The following is a 17443-nucleotide window of genomic DNA, read 5'->3' as shown; positions in this document are numbered from 1 at the left end:
CCCCCTTCCAGAGCCGCGCCCGCGCCGCCCCCTTGCGGAGCCCCGCGCAACCGGAGCCCGACACCCTCCCCCCGCGGAATGCCGCACCGCGCTCCCCCCGCCGCCCCTTACCAGGTGCCACCCCAAGCATGCGCTTGGGTGCTTGGTGCCTGGAGCCGGCCCTGTGCATAAGCTTTATGCAGGGTAAAACGGATTTATTTGGGTTTAGACCCCGTTGGGAGTTGGGCATCTGAGTGCTAAAGACAAGCACACTACTGTGAGCTGTTTTCAGGTAAACCTGCAGCTTTGGGACAAGTGATTCAGACCCTGGGTCTGTGTTAGAGCCAGACAGGAGTGGCTGGCTCAGCAAGACAGGGTGCTGGAGTCCTGAGCTGGCAGGGAAAACAGAAGCAGGGGTAGTCTTTGCACATCGGGTGGCAGCTCCCAAGGGGGTTTCTGTGATCCAACCCGTCACACCATGCAGTAAGCAGTTATGGGACAATCCGTTCCCAAGGAGTCTCTGAACTCTCTGTGATGTTATTGACATAAACTATGACCGTATAGATCAGGGGTTGGCAACCTTTCAGAAGTGGTGTGCCGAGTCTTCATTTATTTACTTTAATTTAAGGTTTCGCATGCTGGTAATACATTTTAACATTTTTTAGAAGGTCTCGCTCTATAGGTCTATATTATATAACTAAACTATTGTTGTATGTAAAGTAAACAAGGTTTTCAAAATGTTTAAGAAACTTCATTTAAAATTAAATTAAAATGCTGATCTTACACCACCAGCCTGCTCAGCTCGCTGCCAGCCCAGGGTTCTGTTCACCTAGGCCGGCAGTGGGCTGAGCGGGGCCTGCGCCTGGGACACCGGCTGGCAAGAGGCCGGCAGCCGGGACCCCAGACCTGGTGGGGGGGTTCAGGGGTCAGGGCAAAGGGCTGGGTGTGTGGGGACTTCAGGGGTCAGGGCAGAGGGCAGTAAGGGTGTTCAGAGGGATCAGGGCAGAGGGCTGGATGTGTGTGGAGGTGCAGGGCCTGAGCGGCTCATGGCAGGGGGCTGGAAGGGATATGCCTACCTCTTCTCTGCTTCCTCTACAGAGCAGGGAGCACGCTGCCACTCCTCCCCTTCCCCCTTGCAAGGGCCATCAGCTGATCGGCGGCAGGGGAGGGGCAGGAAAGCACCACACTGGGGGAAGCTTGGCTGCCGCAGGACCAAGCTTCTGCCTCCTGCCCTCGCAGGGGAGAGTGGTGAGCGGGGGAGCTGAGTGGGGCTGGGGACCGGGACTGCGGCAGGCAGCAGCATGCCACTCAAAATCGGCTTGCGTGCCATAGGTTGCTGACCCCTGGTATAGATAATTGTTACAACCACTGTTATATATTTGTAGCAAATATTGTACAAAGGTTGTCATGTGAGGTGTCTATAAAGAGGTTATGATTTGCTGGTTATTATGCTATCTGTATGTGTGTATTATTTTTGTAGTTGACGTTATGAGTATTGGCTATGTAATTGTATCTCAATGCGTTTTGATTCTAAGTAGCCTCAGTGAAGCATTTGGTCAGCTTCTTGAGAACGGAATTTGCAGATTAAGTGCCCAATCAAGAAACACTTAACTGACAATGGACTTTGGGAGACGCCAATCCATTGAGCTTTCTTGGGAATGTTCAAACTAAAATGTAAACAATGGCATCTGACTGCAAACTGAGTCATGCATGGACATGTGACTCCAGACTCCGTCTTGTTGCTGTGATTTTCCACAGTAAGAACAAAGGGGTGTCCTTCCTCGGGCAGAGAATATAAAAGGTCTGAAAACCCCTCCATCTTGTCTTCAATCCTGCTTTTTGTTATGCCAATAAAATAAAAACTGGCAGGATTTTATTAAAGGGGATACGGCAAAATGCCACGTTTATTGTGAATACAGAAAGAATCATAGTAAGCAGTCAGTTATAGCTATCACATTCCATTCAATTTTACATTTATTTACACATTTATTTATACACACACAGGTTCTGCAAGGTTGTTATCATAGTTACCAGCCTTAGATTTGCTCATGCCAAGCCGCTGGCCAAGTGGCCTGGACACAAGGATGGAGCTGAGTCTTGTCAGATGTGCATCTGATGCTCCTGGAGGGTGGTTGCAGAACCAAACTCAAAGTTCTCAGTCTTCAGGGTCTGTCTTTATAGGAATTCATCCTCAGCCAAATCCATAGAGTTTGCTTCGTCATGCTGTTTTCAATTTGAAGTGACAACTAATCACTGTTCTCACATTTAAAATGATAGTCCATCATGCAGATGGCACAGCAGTGACGGCTTGTTGTTATCTTGTTCTTTGGTTCTTCGTCCCGTCCGTCCTTGGGGTACCTGGGGGTGGATTCCGGTTTGCCCTACGGGGTCATCCAGTTATCTCCATCCTGTGCATTCTTTGGCCGATGTTCCTGGGTAACTATTATTTATTAGGCTGGCACTTCAACCTTTTATTACTCATTCAAACATACATTTACAATCACACCCTTTTTCACTTACCTATTCTCAAATCACTGGAGCATGACAGACTCCAATGAATCTATCCATGCCACTTGTCACACATGAAAAGAAAACAAGCAAGATAGGAATGTAAAAGTGGAGGAACAACAAATCTTGTTCCTGAATTCAGAAAAAACATTTGTAACATGTTATCTTCTCGCTCTTAGGACAAACTCTTTGTCTCTGAATGTTTTTGTACAATTAGCACAGACCTTGCCAACTAACAGGCCTGCTTCACTTAGCACAAACTCAGCAGGCTGAGAGAACAGGCTGAGAGACATATTTTTCTAATAATACAAGCCAAATCTGGGGTCTGTTCTGGACCATATTTCCCCCAAAATAATTAATGTATTAATTAATCCAACATAATCCCCCTTTTGACACTAAGATTATTAATTGCTAGTGTCACTTCTTATTTAATTTGTTTAATAGAAAAACTGGGAGGCGATTTGGGCCTGTGGCTCTAATCGCTCATACATCCTTTTTATTTAACAACACATTTTATACATCCCAATTAAACATACAATTTAGAACCAAACCAATCCATGGGGGGTGTAGCATTACCGATAGTATGCCAGTAGTTGTGGGAGACCATTCAGAGAATATGTCATACCAATGGTAGGCTGTTGTTTGTTTTTTTTTGCAGTAGCAATTTTTAACATATTTCCATTTGCATGCGTAATATGGATGGTTCGGTTTCCCACATTGCATTTTGTTTGTTTTAGGAACTGTGTTACCTTTTAACAAGTGATTGGTGAATTCTTGCCATTTAATGCTAAGATTGACAGAAAATTTGGCTAATTCAGTGCTCAGCGTAAACTGAGACTTTTTGGGCTGAGGTAGATAATAGGTATGATTTTTGGTGAATACCGTATTTACATTATATTTACATTTATTTACCGGTGGGCTGCTACCACTTCCATTGTTTCAAAACACCTTTTCCCAGGAATTAACACATACACATTGCCCATTATACAGTATTTTGGTTTTATTGTTTAATTTATTCCACATACACGATCCTAGTGAAATGTCTTTACTACAGGGCTCTGGAGCAACAGGCAAGGACAAGCACACCCACTTTTGAGGTGTCCACTTGGTACAACCTTTGGTGTCCAATAGCTTTCCTTCCTCCCCAGCCCAGTGGCTCAAGATCCGGGGTAGCCAGAAAGATCCCATGTGCAATATGGGGAGTGGGCTAACTTGCCATATTTTTGCTTTCAGAGACTGTTGATGTGCAATCCTGTGGGCCATTTTCATTACCACTACAAACAGTTCTTTTTCTCTCCTGCTGATAAAAGCTCACCTTAACTGATCACTCTCCTTATAGTGTGTATGGTAACACCCATTGTTTCATGTTCTCTGTGTATATATATCTTCCTACTATATTTTCCTCTACATGCGCCCGATGAAGTGGGCTGTAGCCCACGAAAGCTTATGCTCACATAAATTTGTTAGTCTCTAAGGTGCCACAAGTACTCCTGTTCTTTTTGCGGATACAGACTAACACGGCTGCTACTCTGAAACTAGAAACATACTGCATCTACTCATATTGATAGGTCTTTAACAGTGATTTTTTTTGGGGGGAAGGGGGAGCTTTAACAAATGTATTTAAACCTTAGTGTTTCCTGATATTACCCAGAACATTTTATGTTCCAAAGCGAGTATCTGCATCTCAGCGCACCCCATGGCTATTGTAGTAAGAGGAGGCCCTGAGACATAAACCCTTGGTATCAGAGACCTGGTATGAGGCCTGAGGCCTGAACTGAAGTAACGGTCAAGACATTGCTAACATAAAGCAAAGTTAGGCTGTGGGCCAGAGGTAGGCCCTGCTCACAGAGGTTGGCAAGAGCGTATACACATGTAAATACTAATAAGATGAACGTATGCCAGCACGCACCCACACAGATAACAAGGAACAGGCAGACCCAGTCTAAAGACAGTATAAAAGAAGAATGCAATGGATAGACAATATGATGAATAGGCAATATGAAAGGACAATACGATGAATAGAGAGTATGATGGATAGACTTATTTGTTCAAACTAATCTGCACCATGAGAAAGGCAACATTGTAATGCATAGAGGGGCTGTACCTCAGTGCGTTCAATGATGCGAAACCTGTTTGTACCTGTGTATAAGAATGCATCCCTGAGTGGAAGTCTTTGTCTGGCCTAGAGAGCAGTGGCAAATCCCGCCACTGATTGAGCCGGTCCATTGTCAGAGGGCACATATTCGTAGTACGCCCTGTAGAGTCTGCGGGGAACTATTACTGTGCTTCGTTTCACAATAAACCTGGCGGGTGCCTTCATTCCTTATCGGAGTCTGTGGTCATTGGGGGTTCTCTCGGGGTCTGCTGTGCCAGCGATCTGCAGAGCCGGGGCAGCACACAGAGGGAACACACGCATGCAGCCGACTGATATCAACATTGAACAGAGCCGAGCACCACACCAGTAGCATCTGACGACAGCTGTAGCAGTATGTTTTCTATTTCCAGCTGTTTTTTATGCATTAGCCAAGTAGTAATATTGAGCCATTGCCATAGGTCCCATCTAGCTTTTAAATTGCCAAGGCCTATTTGGACTAAATTTACATTAGCATGTATTTGTGTCTGTATTAGGCTGTTTTGTAACCGGGCCAGATAGCTTAATTTATTCTTAATTGTTTTTAAATCTACAGAATTCATGAGTCCTGCTCCCACCCCAAAACCACCCAGCATTGTATCTATAAGATCTCTTTTCACCCTTGTGGGGGAAGAGACAGGGGGAGATTTCTGATGCGTTCTTATACATGCTGAAAGGCTGGGGAGAGAATAAGGTATGCATTTGGGCTCTATTTTAGAGACATTTAATGGTGTCCAGTCCATGTTAATTTTTATTTGCCAGAAGGGGGCTTTTTAAAACCTTCCCCGGTGTGTCTGGACCTTGAACAGTGCAGGTTTCTTCATGGACCTTGGTTTATTTCCACTTCCACGCACAATCATCTGGAAATGCCTGTGTGTGTGTGTATTTCAGGCAATATACTACAATAACTGTTACCAAGGTTCCTGACTTTACAAATTCATCCCATATGTAGGGGAGTAAGGGGTAGTCTGTAATTGTGGTGATACTTCCGAAATAGCCTTCGGTTTGTACCCCCACCATTTAATTACTTTCCCTTCCTTTGGGGACCGAGATATTCACCTGTAGTCCCAATTCTCCCTCCCCAACATAGACATGGGTATTCCCTAGGGGTGTTAAAACAAGGCTAGTGTTAGGTCAAACCATTTTATTTGGATGTCTGGGTCCTGAAGTGGGGTCCATGGTGTGTCTTCTGATTCTGAGCCGTTTCCCAATAGTGTGACAGCTAAAACCGTTCGACCTTCTCCCAGGTATTCTGAAGTGTGGGTGTTGTTATTCCACTGCTTGTGTTTATGATTAGATACTGACGTATTGGGGCTCAGCGCTTTCTCTGGGGCAGGTTATTTCTTAGCTGCGACTATAAAAATGAGCAAATTAATCCAGATCAAGGACCACTGCGTCCTCTGTGGCTTTGTTTTCTGTGCTGTCTGGGACGTCATTTGGCTCCTTTTTTACAGCTCTCCCAGTGAAGCGAATGTGCAGCCTGGACTGGTTGTAAAACGTGCACCCGCAACAAGGGGAGTAGCAGCAGCACAATCCGGCGCCCAACAATCCTGTGAGAATGACAATAAAAACACACCACGTCCACAGGTCCTTGTATCCAGTTGGCCTCGGGGCCAACATAATTGTGACAGTATTAATTCAAGCAAACAATTTAGTTTGTGAAACGTGAACCCACTTCAATTTACCATTCTTATTAATGCGGTAAATGAGAGGGCTGAGGTGATCAACTATGGAGTCCACTTTGACTCCAGTGTGTGATTCCTTTTGCCCAATTTTAAATACATTACCTGATTTCTTGCTTCCCACAGTTTTTGCTGGTCCATTCTTTTGTTTATTAGCTCAATAGCTTGATTCACCCTGTACACTGTAGGGTGCTTTTATTTTCCTGCTGCTGCTTCAGCCATTGCCAGTGCTCATGAGTCCCAGTTGGGTTGTCCCCTGTCAATTCCACAGTTTGCTCTGCGCTGACAACCAATTTTGTAGCTTGCCCAAAGAGAATTTGATATAGCTGGATTTTAGTCCTTAGCCTGTCACTGCTATGAATGGTCTCCAGAATAAGCGGCAGCTTCTCAGGCCAATTTTTGCCAGTGTTATTTCCGACCTTTCTTAGTGCTTCTTTGATAGTAGGGTTCATTTTTCCCACTTACTCTACAGGCCTCAACCTTCTGGCTATGTGGAATTTGTGAGTAATTCCCAAAGCACAACTCCCCTACAAATGCCCCTCTCGGGTATTTCATATTTGCATACTGCTTCTGAAAACAGCTTCTTGGCAGCCGTCCAAGCACTGTTGTTCCAAGTGGGGAAGGCTTTAATCCATTCTGAAAATGAATCTATAATCACAAGTAAATACTGGAATGCTTCCTTATTTTGGGGGAAATTATTAATGAAACACTGGTCTACAATTTTTGAGAAGTCATCTGCTTCAGAGATAAAATGTGCTATTTATTATGTATTTTGATGTGCTGAATTCAAATATGACAATTAAAACAACTGATAGGCTACTGTTTCTAAGATATTTAAGTTTTTACATTTTATGTCTAGGTATATTGTGTAGATAGTAGAGTTTTAATCATAAATTGTAAACCTAGGTCCTTTCATGTGTTTATGGTTGCTTTACATGATAATATTTCACCTGTCCTGTTTATGTAACACTTTAAAAATCAGCAAAAGTGTTATATAAATAAAATGTATTATGAAACAAAAGGCAAAAAACTATTCTGTACATAGTTTAGTCCTATTCAGTGTCTACTCAATGCTTCTTGGCTTGTCTCTTGTATTCATTAAATGGAGCATCTCTTGTCACTGTCCAGCAATAGTATGCAAGCATTAATGGGCTCCATTTGCCCTGATAGCGTTTCTCCATTGTTGCAATGTCCTGGTGAAATTGCTCGCCGTGCTCGTCGCTCACTGCTTCGCAGTTCGGTGGAAAAAAATCTAGATGAGAGTGCAAAAAATGTCTCTTTAGTGACATGTTGCAACCAAGGCTTTTGTATGCCTTGAGGAGGTTTTCCACCAACAACCTGTAGTTGTCTGCCTTGTTGTTTCCAAGAAAATGTATTGCCACTAACTGGAAGGCTTTCCATGCCATCGTTTCCTTGCCACGCAGTGCATGGTCAAATGCATCTCCTCGAAGAAATTCACAAATCTGAGGACCAACAAAGACACCTTCCTTTATCTTAGCTTCACTTAACCTTGGAAATTTTCCACGGAGGTACTTGAAAGCTGCTTGTGTTTTGTCAATGGCCTTGACAAAGTTCTTCATCAGACCCAGCTTGATGTGTAAGGGTGGTAACAAAATCTTCCTTGATTCAACAAGTGGTGGATGCTGAACACTTTTCCTCCCAGGCTCCAATGACTGTCGGAGTGGCCAATCTTTCTTGATGTAGTGGGAATCTCTTGCACGACTATCCCATTCACAGAGAAAACAGTAGTACTTTGTGTATCCAGTCTGCAGACCAAGCAAGAGAGCAACAACCTTCAAATCGCCACAAAGCTGCCACTGATGTTGGTCATAGTTTATGCACCTCAAAAGTTGTTTCTTGTTGTCATAGGTTTCCTTCATATGGACTGCATGACCAACTGGAATTGATGGCAAAACATTGCCATTATGTAGTAAAACAGCTTTGAGACTCGTCTTCGATGAATCAATGAACAGTCTCCACTCATCTGGATCATGAACGATGTTGAGGGCTGCCATCACACCATCGATGTTGTTGCAGGCTACAAGATCACCTTCCATGAAGAAGAATGGGACAAGATCCTTTTGACGGTCACGGAACATGGAAACCCTAACATCACCTGCCAGGAGATTCCACTGCTGTAGTCTGGAGCCCAAGAGCTCTGGCTTACTCTTGGGTAGTTCCAAATCCCTGACAAGGTCATTCAGTTCACTTTGTGTTATGAGGTGTGGTTCAGAGGAGGAGGATGGGAGAAAATGTGGGTCATGTGACATTGATGGTTCAGGACCAGAAGTTGTCATCCTCTTCCTCTTCCTCGTCTGACTCAAGTGAGAATGATTCTGGTGCATCAGGAACCGGCAGTCCTTCTCCATGGGGTACTGGGCGTATAGCTGATGGAATGTTTGGATAATGCACAGTCCACTTTTTCTTCTTTGACACACCTTTCCCAACTGGAGGCACCATGCAGAAGTAACAATTGCTGGTATGATCTGTTGGCTCTCTCCAAATCATTGGCACTGCAAAAAGCATAGATTTCCTTTTCCTGTTCAACCTCGGGGAAGATTTGTTGCACAAGTGTTGCAGCATGTGTGTGGGGCCCACCTCTTGTCCTGATCTCCAATTTTGCAGCCAAAATAAAGGTGATAGGCTTTCTTAACCATAGTGGTTATACTGCGCTTTTGTGATGCAAAAGTCACTTCACCACAAACATAGCAGAAGTTATCTTCACTGTTCACACAAGTACGAGGCATCTCTGCTCACTTAGGCTAAAGAGAAATGTGTCCCTTTGCAAAATCAAACACTGACAAATAAGAGAGCACGACACTGTATGATTTCTCTAGCTGATATAGGGCAATTTGTTCAGCAGAGTGATGTAAGCTTTGTTATGATTGCATCATCCATGACTTCTAGGAATAACATGATGCAGTTCATATCATGTATGACGCAATACCAGCTTCAGATTGCATCATTCATTGTTTTGCCTAAAAAGCAAGTACTGTCCAAACCCAGTCATAGATTTATTCATAGATCCAGTCAAAGATGTATTTTAGTCATTTCTGGTTTAAATTGAGATCCCTTCCCTTTATAACTCACTTATCCTCTGCCATTCCCAAGTCAAGGGTCGTATATAGCATATCTTGAAAACTAGAGCCAATCAACAATTTTAAGCATCATTTTCGTTCTCAGTGACCCAGAATTAGTAAAGTTTGACTACATTTATTTCAGAAGCATTTTGGCTGTAGAGCAGTGAATTGTTTGTTTGTTTGTTTGTTAAAGGCTCCTACTCAGCAAGACATTCAACTCCCATTGAAATAAAGGGGATTTCAGCAGGTGCTTAAAGTAAACCACATGCTTAGTGACTTTGCTGAACTGGAGCTGGAGTGTAGTAATGTTCCCTTATTGTGTGTATTGAACTGAAGGAAGGGAGCTGTGTATTAGCATCTGTCTACAGACATATAAGGGACAAACTGTGGTGGAACAGTACTAATGGCCTTGCATTGGCAAAGGGGGAACACAGCAGAAAGACTGAGCAGGGGAGCTGTGCAAATCTCCTGGACATGTCCGGCTTTTTGGGCCTCAAATTCCCATCCGGGGGGAAATCCCAAAAAGCCAGACATGTCTGGGAAAATAGGGAGGGAGGGCCCGGCGGTGCTCGGCCGGGGGCCGGGGCCACTGGGGCCGGGGCCGGCGGTGCGGGGCCGGGGGTGCTCGGCCGGAGGCCAGGGCCGGGGCTGGCGGTGTGGGCCGGCGGTGCAGGGCCAGGGGCCGGGGCCGGCGGTGCTCAGCTGGGGGCCGGGGACAAGCAGTGCTGGGCTGGGGGTGCTCAGCCGGGGGCCAGGCTGGGGCGGTGCTCGGCTGGCGATCGGGGGCTGGCCCATGGCTGGCGGTGCTTGGCCGATGCCCGGGAGCCGGGGGCTGGCCTGGGGCCGGGGGTGCTTGGCCAGGGGCCGGCAGTGCTCGGCCGGGAGCCGGGAGCCAGTGGTGCTCAGCCGGGAGCCGGGGGCCGGCGGTGCTCGGCCGGGGGCCGGGGCTGGGGGTGCTCGGCCAGGGGCTGGCGCCCCAGGGCCCGAGCCAAGCTGAGCCAGGCCGGGCCGGGCGGGAGACACCGGGGCCAGAGCCTCTTGGCCTGGGTCGGCCGGCCGCCGGAGGGAGCCGCTCGGCCGCGCCCCACCCCAGCTTACCTGCTGCCTCCCTGTTTCAGGCTTCCCACGAACATTTGATTCGCGGGAAGCAGGGGAGGGTGAGGAGCAGGGGGCGGAGCATTCAGGGGAGGGGGCAGAGTTGGGGCGGGGACTTTGGGGAAGGGGCGGGGGCGGGGAAGGGGCGGAGTTGGGGCGGGGGCCAGGGCACATTGGAGTGTCCTCCTTTTTTAAAATTAAAATATGGTAACCCTACCTTATAGCTTTCTCTAATGCTGAGGTGACGTTAGGCCAAGAAAGTAGAGGTGTGGCTAGTGATTCTGTGAGCCTATGTTAGTGGTATGTAGTCAGCTACAATTATTATTGCAGCCTGGAAACTTAAATCCTGCTGTAACTTGAGGCTATCTTAAGGCATTAAAGTTAACATCCCAGGTACCATGCCATAGAGTAATTCCACACACTATGTATGTGCAATCAAACCAAGTTAACATTGCTAAAGAATTTACTGTGCTTTAAGGGCTGATCCTGAACCTTTGATTTCAATAGGGTCTTTATCACTGATTTAAATGGGTGCAGGATGTGTCCCATAATGATGCTAAAAGTTGACTCTGAGTAAATTTTATGAGCTATCTGGTGCTATTTAATTTGTTTCCTTATTAGTGTTCAGAATATCTATTAATAACCAAGTGATATCTTAATGCCTTCCTTCAAATACTTCTACAGTTTTGGCTTCTAGGAACAACCTAGTTGTATAATTAGGTCTTCTGATAAGTGATAAATACCGATAAAACACCTTGATTAAAAAAAACCCCAAAATCAGTTTATTCAGTAAATGTCAGAAGTAGTTACTTGTGTCTAAGGGCTTGTCTACATGGAGCAGTAATGAGGACTATGGGGGTGTGATGCTGAAGTGTACAAATGTGCTCTACATTAAGTGGTCTGTGTAAACCTTGCTGGTGCCCACTAAAGGTTCCATAATGTATTTGTTAATGTGATGCTGTTTGAAACAGTACTATGTTAAAATCAGGAGCGGCAGCAGGTCCCTAAAAGTGGGGTGGCCACTTGCACCTGAACCGTGGCCCTTGCACCTTTCCCCATGGCCCCTCTTCACTCACTCCTCTCTGCCTCCCCCCTCCCCATCGCTTGCTCTTATGGCTGGTAAAAAGTGGGAGGGCCAAGCTCTCTTCCCTCCTCCCTCCCCCCCCGGTTCCGGTGCCCCTGGTTAAAATGCACTAGGGGACATTACAAAGAGAGTACTCATTGCAGTATGTACAGAGACCAACCCCCGCCCCCCAGTGTTAATGTTTCCTCTCACCCAGAGCCCTTGTCTCAGCCAGAACTCCGGAGCAACTCTTCCTTGGTGGGCTCCACCATCGAATTTGTCTGTAAGGTGCCAATAGGGAAAGTTGATTCCTATCAGCGGAAGAAGGATGTCAAGCATCTCCCTGAAGACAGTCGCTTCCTGCTCTTTCAGAATAACAGCATTTTATGTATACTGAACACAGCACTATCTGACAATGGGGTGTACACCTGTGAAGTCAGCAATCAAGTCAGCTGGAATGAAACCTCCCTGAAACTAGACATCCAGAGTAAGTGGGCATTTCATTTTAATGCAACAAACAGAATTGCAAATCAAATCAAATTCCAGTAACAAATGACCCCAGTGGTATTTCTGGGTGGGTTGAGGAAAGGCAGGTTGGCGGGGAGGGAGGAGGAGGAGGAAAATGATCAGAGGTTGTTGAATAACGCTTGGTTACATTTTCAAGAAGATTGATAGATTCCAGGCCAGAAGGGACCATTGTGATCATCTAGTCTGCCCTCCTGTGTAATACAGGCCAGAGAACTTTTCCCACAATAATTCCTAGAGCAGATCTTTCAGAAAAACATCCAGTCTTGATTTAAAGATTGTCAGTGATGGAGAATCCACCACAGCCTTTGGTATAGTGTTCCAATGGTTAATTACTCTCACTATTAAAAATTTACACCTTTATGTCCAGTCTGAATTTCTATAACTTCAACTTCCAGCCATTGCATTGTGGATATGTTGGAGCTGTACACTAGTGCTGGTTGAAAACTTACCATCAACTCTTTTTAAGCTAAATGAAAAATTTTGCTTGAAAAATTTTAATTCCCCCCATCCCCCACAAGACACCCTGAAAAGTTTTGAGATTGTGTGTGTGCGTGCATATGCATGTGTGTGTTGTTTTGAAGAAAAGTCAAAATTTTCTGCAGGATTTTTTCACACCAATCAGCTCTACTGTTTATCTATTGATGCACAATTGCACATACATGTAATTCAGTGCTTCAGAGCATAACACTTATTGTGGTCGTAAATACGGCCCTGAATTATCAAAACACTCAGCAAAGCTCTTAAGTACGTACCTAACTTTAAGCATTTGAGTAGTCTGAAAATGGAACATAAGCACATGCCTAAGTGCCTCTTTTATTATAAGTGGGTTATCTTCACTTGTGGACATTGGTTTAAAGATGTAGATGCACCTTGAAATAATCTAACACCTAAGCTGAGTATCTGTGCTTAGGTGATGCATTTGCACTCAGAAGTAATGAGGATGTATTTAAAATGAGCCTGAACCAACCTGTCCAAATCTGAATACACCCAGAATCTGAGAGAACTTGAGACCCATCCCAGACTTTGTGCCTTAGGTTTTTATTTGATTAAACCACTTTGCAATACTTTGTTCATGGTTTCTTACTAATCAAATTACTACAGGATTTAGGTGTCTAAATTTAATTTTCGGCACCCACATTTGAAAAACAACAACAACAACAACCAAGTGTTTTGGTGCGTTACTTGGATTATTTTATTTATTGAATGATTTGGCCATATGTGGGTTTTTGAGGACTGGGTGGGAGGAGTCATAATTAAGCCTGGGTATCTCAAGTTCTGTTTTTTGTATGTTTAATGTCTATTGAACTTTCACTGTAGGGTCTTGATGAAATAATCAGTGTATAACATATACACAGCTTTTCTCCTTCATGTACATTAATTCCCAGGTCAAGCAGGGGTTTCAGATCTGGGATGTTTTTCTGGGATTGACAAGCCAAAAGGCTGGAAAGGGACAAGCACATGCTGAGCTAGAGGGTTTGGTAATTTGAGAGGAGCTTTAGAAGTGGTTGAAGAGCGAGCCGGGAGACATTGTGAATGGGGTGAGGTTAGGGAAGGTAACATTTAGGGGGATGGACATGTGGCCTGTCCCCATCAGTCACCACTGCCTTCCAGCTTCCTCTTGGGTTCATTTGCTTTCTGCTTCTATACCTACCTCCACCTACTTTACTGATCAAAGCTGACCGTAACAGCTTCTTCTATACTGGGCTTCATGTGTTGCCTTTTTGTCAGCTGCTGACACCTCTTCTTTGAAGGACTCTGGAGTGCAAGCTGAAGTGTGGTGGCAGAAGGAGGAGGTTGTGGGGGCAGGAGATGGGGGCTGGTGAGTGTGGACACCCAGAAAGACCCAGCACAAGGCTAGCAGCTGGGCCTGGCTTTAGCAATAAGGAGGAATGGTGGTGTTGGTGTCACTAGGCATAGCTACCAGGTAAGTCGGGAGAGTGGAAGGCCAAAAGCGCAAATGAAGCTCTTCCGCTCTGGGCCTACCTGAACCACAGAACTCCATCTTGTGAACTCTCACCTACTTCCATGCTAATTGCCTTGATGCTGAAGCAGAATATGTAATAGTCAGCTTTTCTAGCAGACAGCTGCTGTTTTGCTCACTCACAAACGCTGTAGTGATAAGACGAGGGAAGACTGCTGTAAACAGGCCTTGCAAGGCCAAAAGATAAGCATGTGACTGGGAAAGTTTCTAACACGCACACTGTGTACCTGCTGTAACTGTTGTCTGGAAGGGAGGGGTAAGGGTGAAATAGACAAAGGCTTGCACAGAAACTGCTTGGAATATAAAAGGGAAAATTTGTTTGTATTTGTTGCACTTGATTTGAGACATGCTGGTCTCCTAGTGCCTTTTCAGAGCTCTGAAATAAACTTGGCTTGCTTTCTCCCCTCGGTGTCTTTATTGGTGCCAAGCACACCGGGCAACGAACCCCGCTGTTTGCCTCCTCGGGCCCTTTAGGCTGGCAACAGTGGGAAGAAGTGGTTGAGGAAGCACTGGAGGAACCTTGATGAGAGGTGGATGGCTAGTAACTCTTCCGAGTGGTTCTACTAAAATGAATTCAAAACTTTGGTCTAATCAAGTGTCTGGGTCAGCCCGACTGCCCCAGAACAGCAGGTCATCTTGACGTGGAGTGTTGAGTAATGGGAGCAGCTGGACTTCTGGGTGTGTGAGAGGCTGGTTGCAATTCTAGTTTCCAAAACCCTTTATAGACCAACATTTAACACTGAAATCTCTAAAAGGTCACAAAGATTTGCTTGGGGGTTGGGGGTGGAGGTAGGGAAGAAGATGCTTTCTACTGGCAATGTCCAGTGAGGCTGGTTTTGCAATATATTTTTTCACAGATCCTTCAAATGTGGTTGTGGGAGTCGTTGTGATGATTGTCGTTTTTGTACTAGTTAAGTAATATGGTTTTTCTTTTTTTGTGGCTTCCTCTTTGCAATTGTGCCACTGGCAGTTCACGTGGCAGATCAATTCCAGGAGGCTTGTCAAATAGAGATGGGGAAGTGACCCAGAAATAAATGCAGGTTGTCTTTGCACTGCCAAATCTCACACACAGAAACATGGCAGTCACAGCTGCACATGTCAGTTTCTGATTGTTACATATTCGTATATGATGAGGCTTAAGGCCAAACCTGGGCACCAGCTGAAGTTGATGGGACTTTGCCACTGACTCCACTTAAGGCCAGATGTTTGCAGCAAAAGCGGTGATGATCTTTGAGGGCTAGATAGTGCCTAACCCCTGTTATGGGGGTGTGTGGACAGGGCCCAGCTGCCTCCCTTCACCATCACTTGCACTCCCTGTAATAATGGACAGGTACAACTGCAGCCCCTGTGTCTGTGAAAGCTGCAGCAGCCACATAGAAGAGCTGGGTGGAGGATCTCTAGGAAAAAGCGCCTGGACTCTCTGATCCCCCTCTGCTTATCCTCTGAAGGAGGGCTGTTGTGTGCCCACGTTGGATGGCTCAGTCTCTCCTTCTGCCATTGTGGATGCTAGACCCACAGAGAGGCCTCTGTAAGTCAGAGCTGAGGGCGGGCAGCATCACACAGTAGGTCTACTGTGTGCCCAGATCAGGGAGAGAGAATCTGGGGTCATGGGACCTAATCTGGCAATCTTTATTCATGGGCCTTCATTGGGAGTTTTGCCCAGGAGTTGTCAGGGGTGAGTACTGCAGAATGTGGCCAATGGGATTTAATTGAAGCAGAAGCCACATTAGTACCATGCATTTTGCCCACGCATGTTCCCAGCTGTTATGTTTTCCATGCCCAAAACCAGAGACCACAAGGGAACTTCCTAGAGCCACCCATACTATGCTGTCTCATGCAAGAGCAGCCGCATTGAAGTGGAACTGCTTTCCCAAATGGAAGGCCTGACAGCAGATTGCAGTGTTACCAGCCCCAAGAGTTCAAAACCCAGGAGTCAGGACCAAAAAATCAAGAGTTTTAAAAAATAATAAATGTGAATGAGGGGTTCTTTTGATTACTGTTGTTTTTAATTTCTTGTTTTGAGCCTTAATTTTGTATTATGTTTTCTGGCTTTTCTCTGCAATCAGAGGCATAGAAACATGTGTGTGTGTGTGTGTGTGAGAGAGAGAGAGAGAGAGAGAGAGAGAGAGAGAAATATGAAAGCTAAGATTCTCAGCTCCAGAAGTGGGGCTCGAAGGAAAACAATAATATCAGAAGAGTGACAATTAAATCATGAGAGTTGGCAACTCTGGGACTGTCAGGGAGAATCCTAGCATTGAAAGTGCAGGTCACAGAAAATGCTAACCATTGTTTAAGCCACAGAGTCCTGCTGCCACATGTTTGCCCTCCCTGTGGTGCTGTGCTCAGAGAGCTGCTGCATGGCTCTGTGGCATGGGGAATGTCCATGTGCACATTCTCAGCTGCTGGCCTGCCATGCATCAGGGCTGTAGTATTTCTACTGAGTTTTTAATTGTTATTTTGACAATAGTACATTTAGGGGAAAAAAACAAATCCCTACACACAACTTCCAGCAGAGTGTCTCTGTCTCTGTCTCTCTTTAAGTTGATGGTATCAGAGGGGTAGCCGTGTTAGTCTGAATCTGTAAAAAGCAACAGAGGGTCCTGTGGCACTTTAAGACTAACAGAAGTATTGGGAGCATAAGCTTTCGTGGGTAAGAACCTCACTTCTTCAGATGCAAGAAGTGAGGTTCTTACCCATGAAAACTTATGCTCCCAATACTTCTGTTAGTCTTAAAGGTGCCACAGGACCCTCTGTTGCTTTTTAAGTTGATGGTTTGCCTTCCATTTTTTTTTTATGAGGTTGAGGGATTGAAAAGGAAAGCTGCTGCACAGCATAACTTTTGGCCTGATTGAATGACATTTATAAGAATGTGAAAATATTTGGTTAGTTGATATTGGGATGCCTGCACCGAAACAAGTGGTCATTGTTACAGGAGACTTCCAAGCCTGCCGAAGTATCCCAACAAATTAGTGGCTCGATTTAGCTTCTTAACTCCATTTTGGGTTTTTCTACATGGGGAAATTGACCAGAATAACTATTGTAGAATGAACCATTCTGAAATAACTCCCTGTTTGGACACACTTATTCAGGAATTCCTGAATTTAAATTAATCCACTTTTGGATTAAGCTAAACTAGAAAAAGGCACTCTTACTCTGGAATAAGAGCATCCACATGGGGAGTTATTGCAGGATAGCTCCAGTAGTTTAAACTCAAACTGTACCTTATTCTGGAATATCTTCCTGGTATAGACAAGCCCTTTGTCACGTGTACTATGTGGCTCAGAGGAGTTTGCTGCTCCTGGATAAATACATCCACTTTTTGATCATGGTTGAGAAATTTTCATAATGTGGGAAAAATGATTGAAATCTCGCTACAAAATCTGCTGGTGGTCTGTA

At 45.2% G+C, this 17443-nt stretch overlaps 1 protein-coding gene across 5 annotated transcripts in view; it reads left to right on the top strand.

Moving 5' to 3' along the window:
* Positions 1-12281, top strand: part of LOC117883423 (coxsackievirus and adenovirus receptor-like) — a 71948-nt gene extending 59667 nt beyond the window's left edge. For 2 of the 5 annotated variants that reach the window (XM_034782707.1, XM_034782708.1), the window contains exons 5-6: positions 5175-5312; positions 6073-7037. In XM_034782707.1, coding sequence (XP_034638598.1) covers positions 5175-5272 — 98 coding nt within the window. In that variant the 3' untranslated portion in view covers positions 5273-5312; positions 6073-7037. Of the gene's footprint in view, positions 1-5174; positions 5313-6072; positions 7039-11755 lie in introns of those variants that run through there. The other 3 variants (XM_034782704.1, XM_034782703.1, XR_004647256.1) reach the window with 3 other exon arrangements.
* The last annotated feature ends 5162 nt before the right edge of the window (positions 12282-17443 follow it).

This window comes from Trachemys scripta, chromosome 9 (genome assembly GCF_013100865.1).
Source record: "Trachemys scripta elegans isolate TJP31775 chromosome 9, CAS_Tse_1.0, whole genome shotgun sequence".
Lineage (NCBI taxonomy): Eukaryota > Metazoa > Chordata > Testudines > Emydidae > Trachemys > Trachemys scripta.
This window is presented reverse-complemented; position numbering and strand designations above follow the sequence as displayed.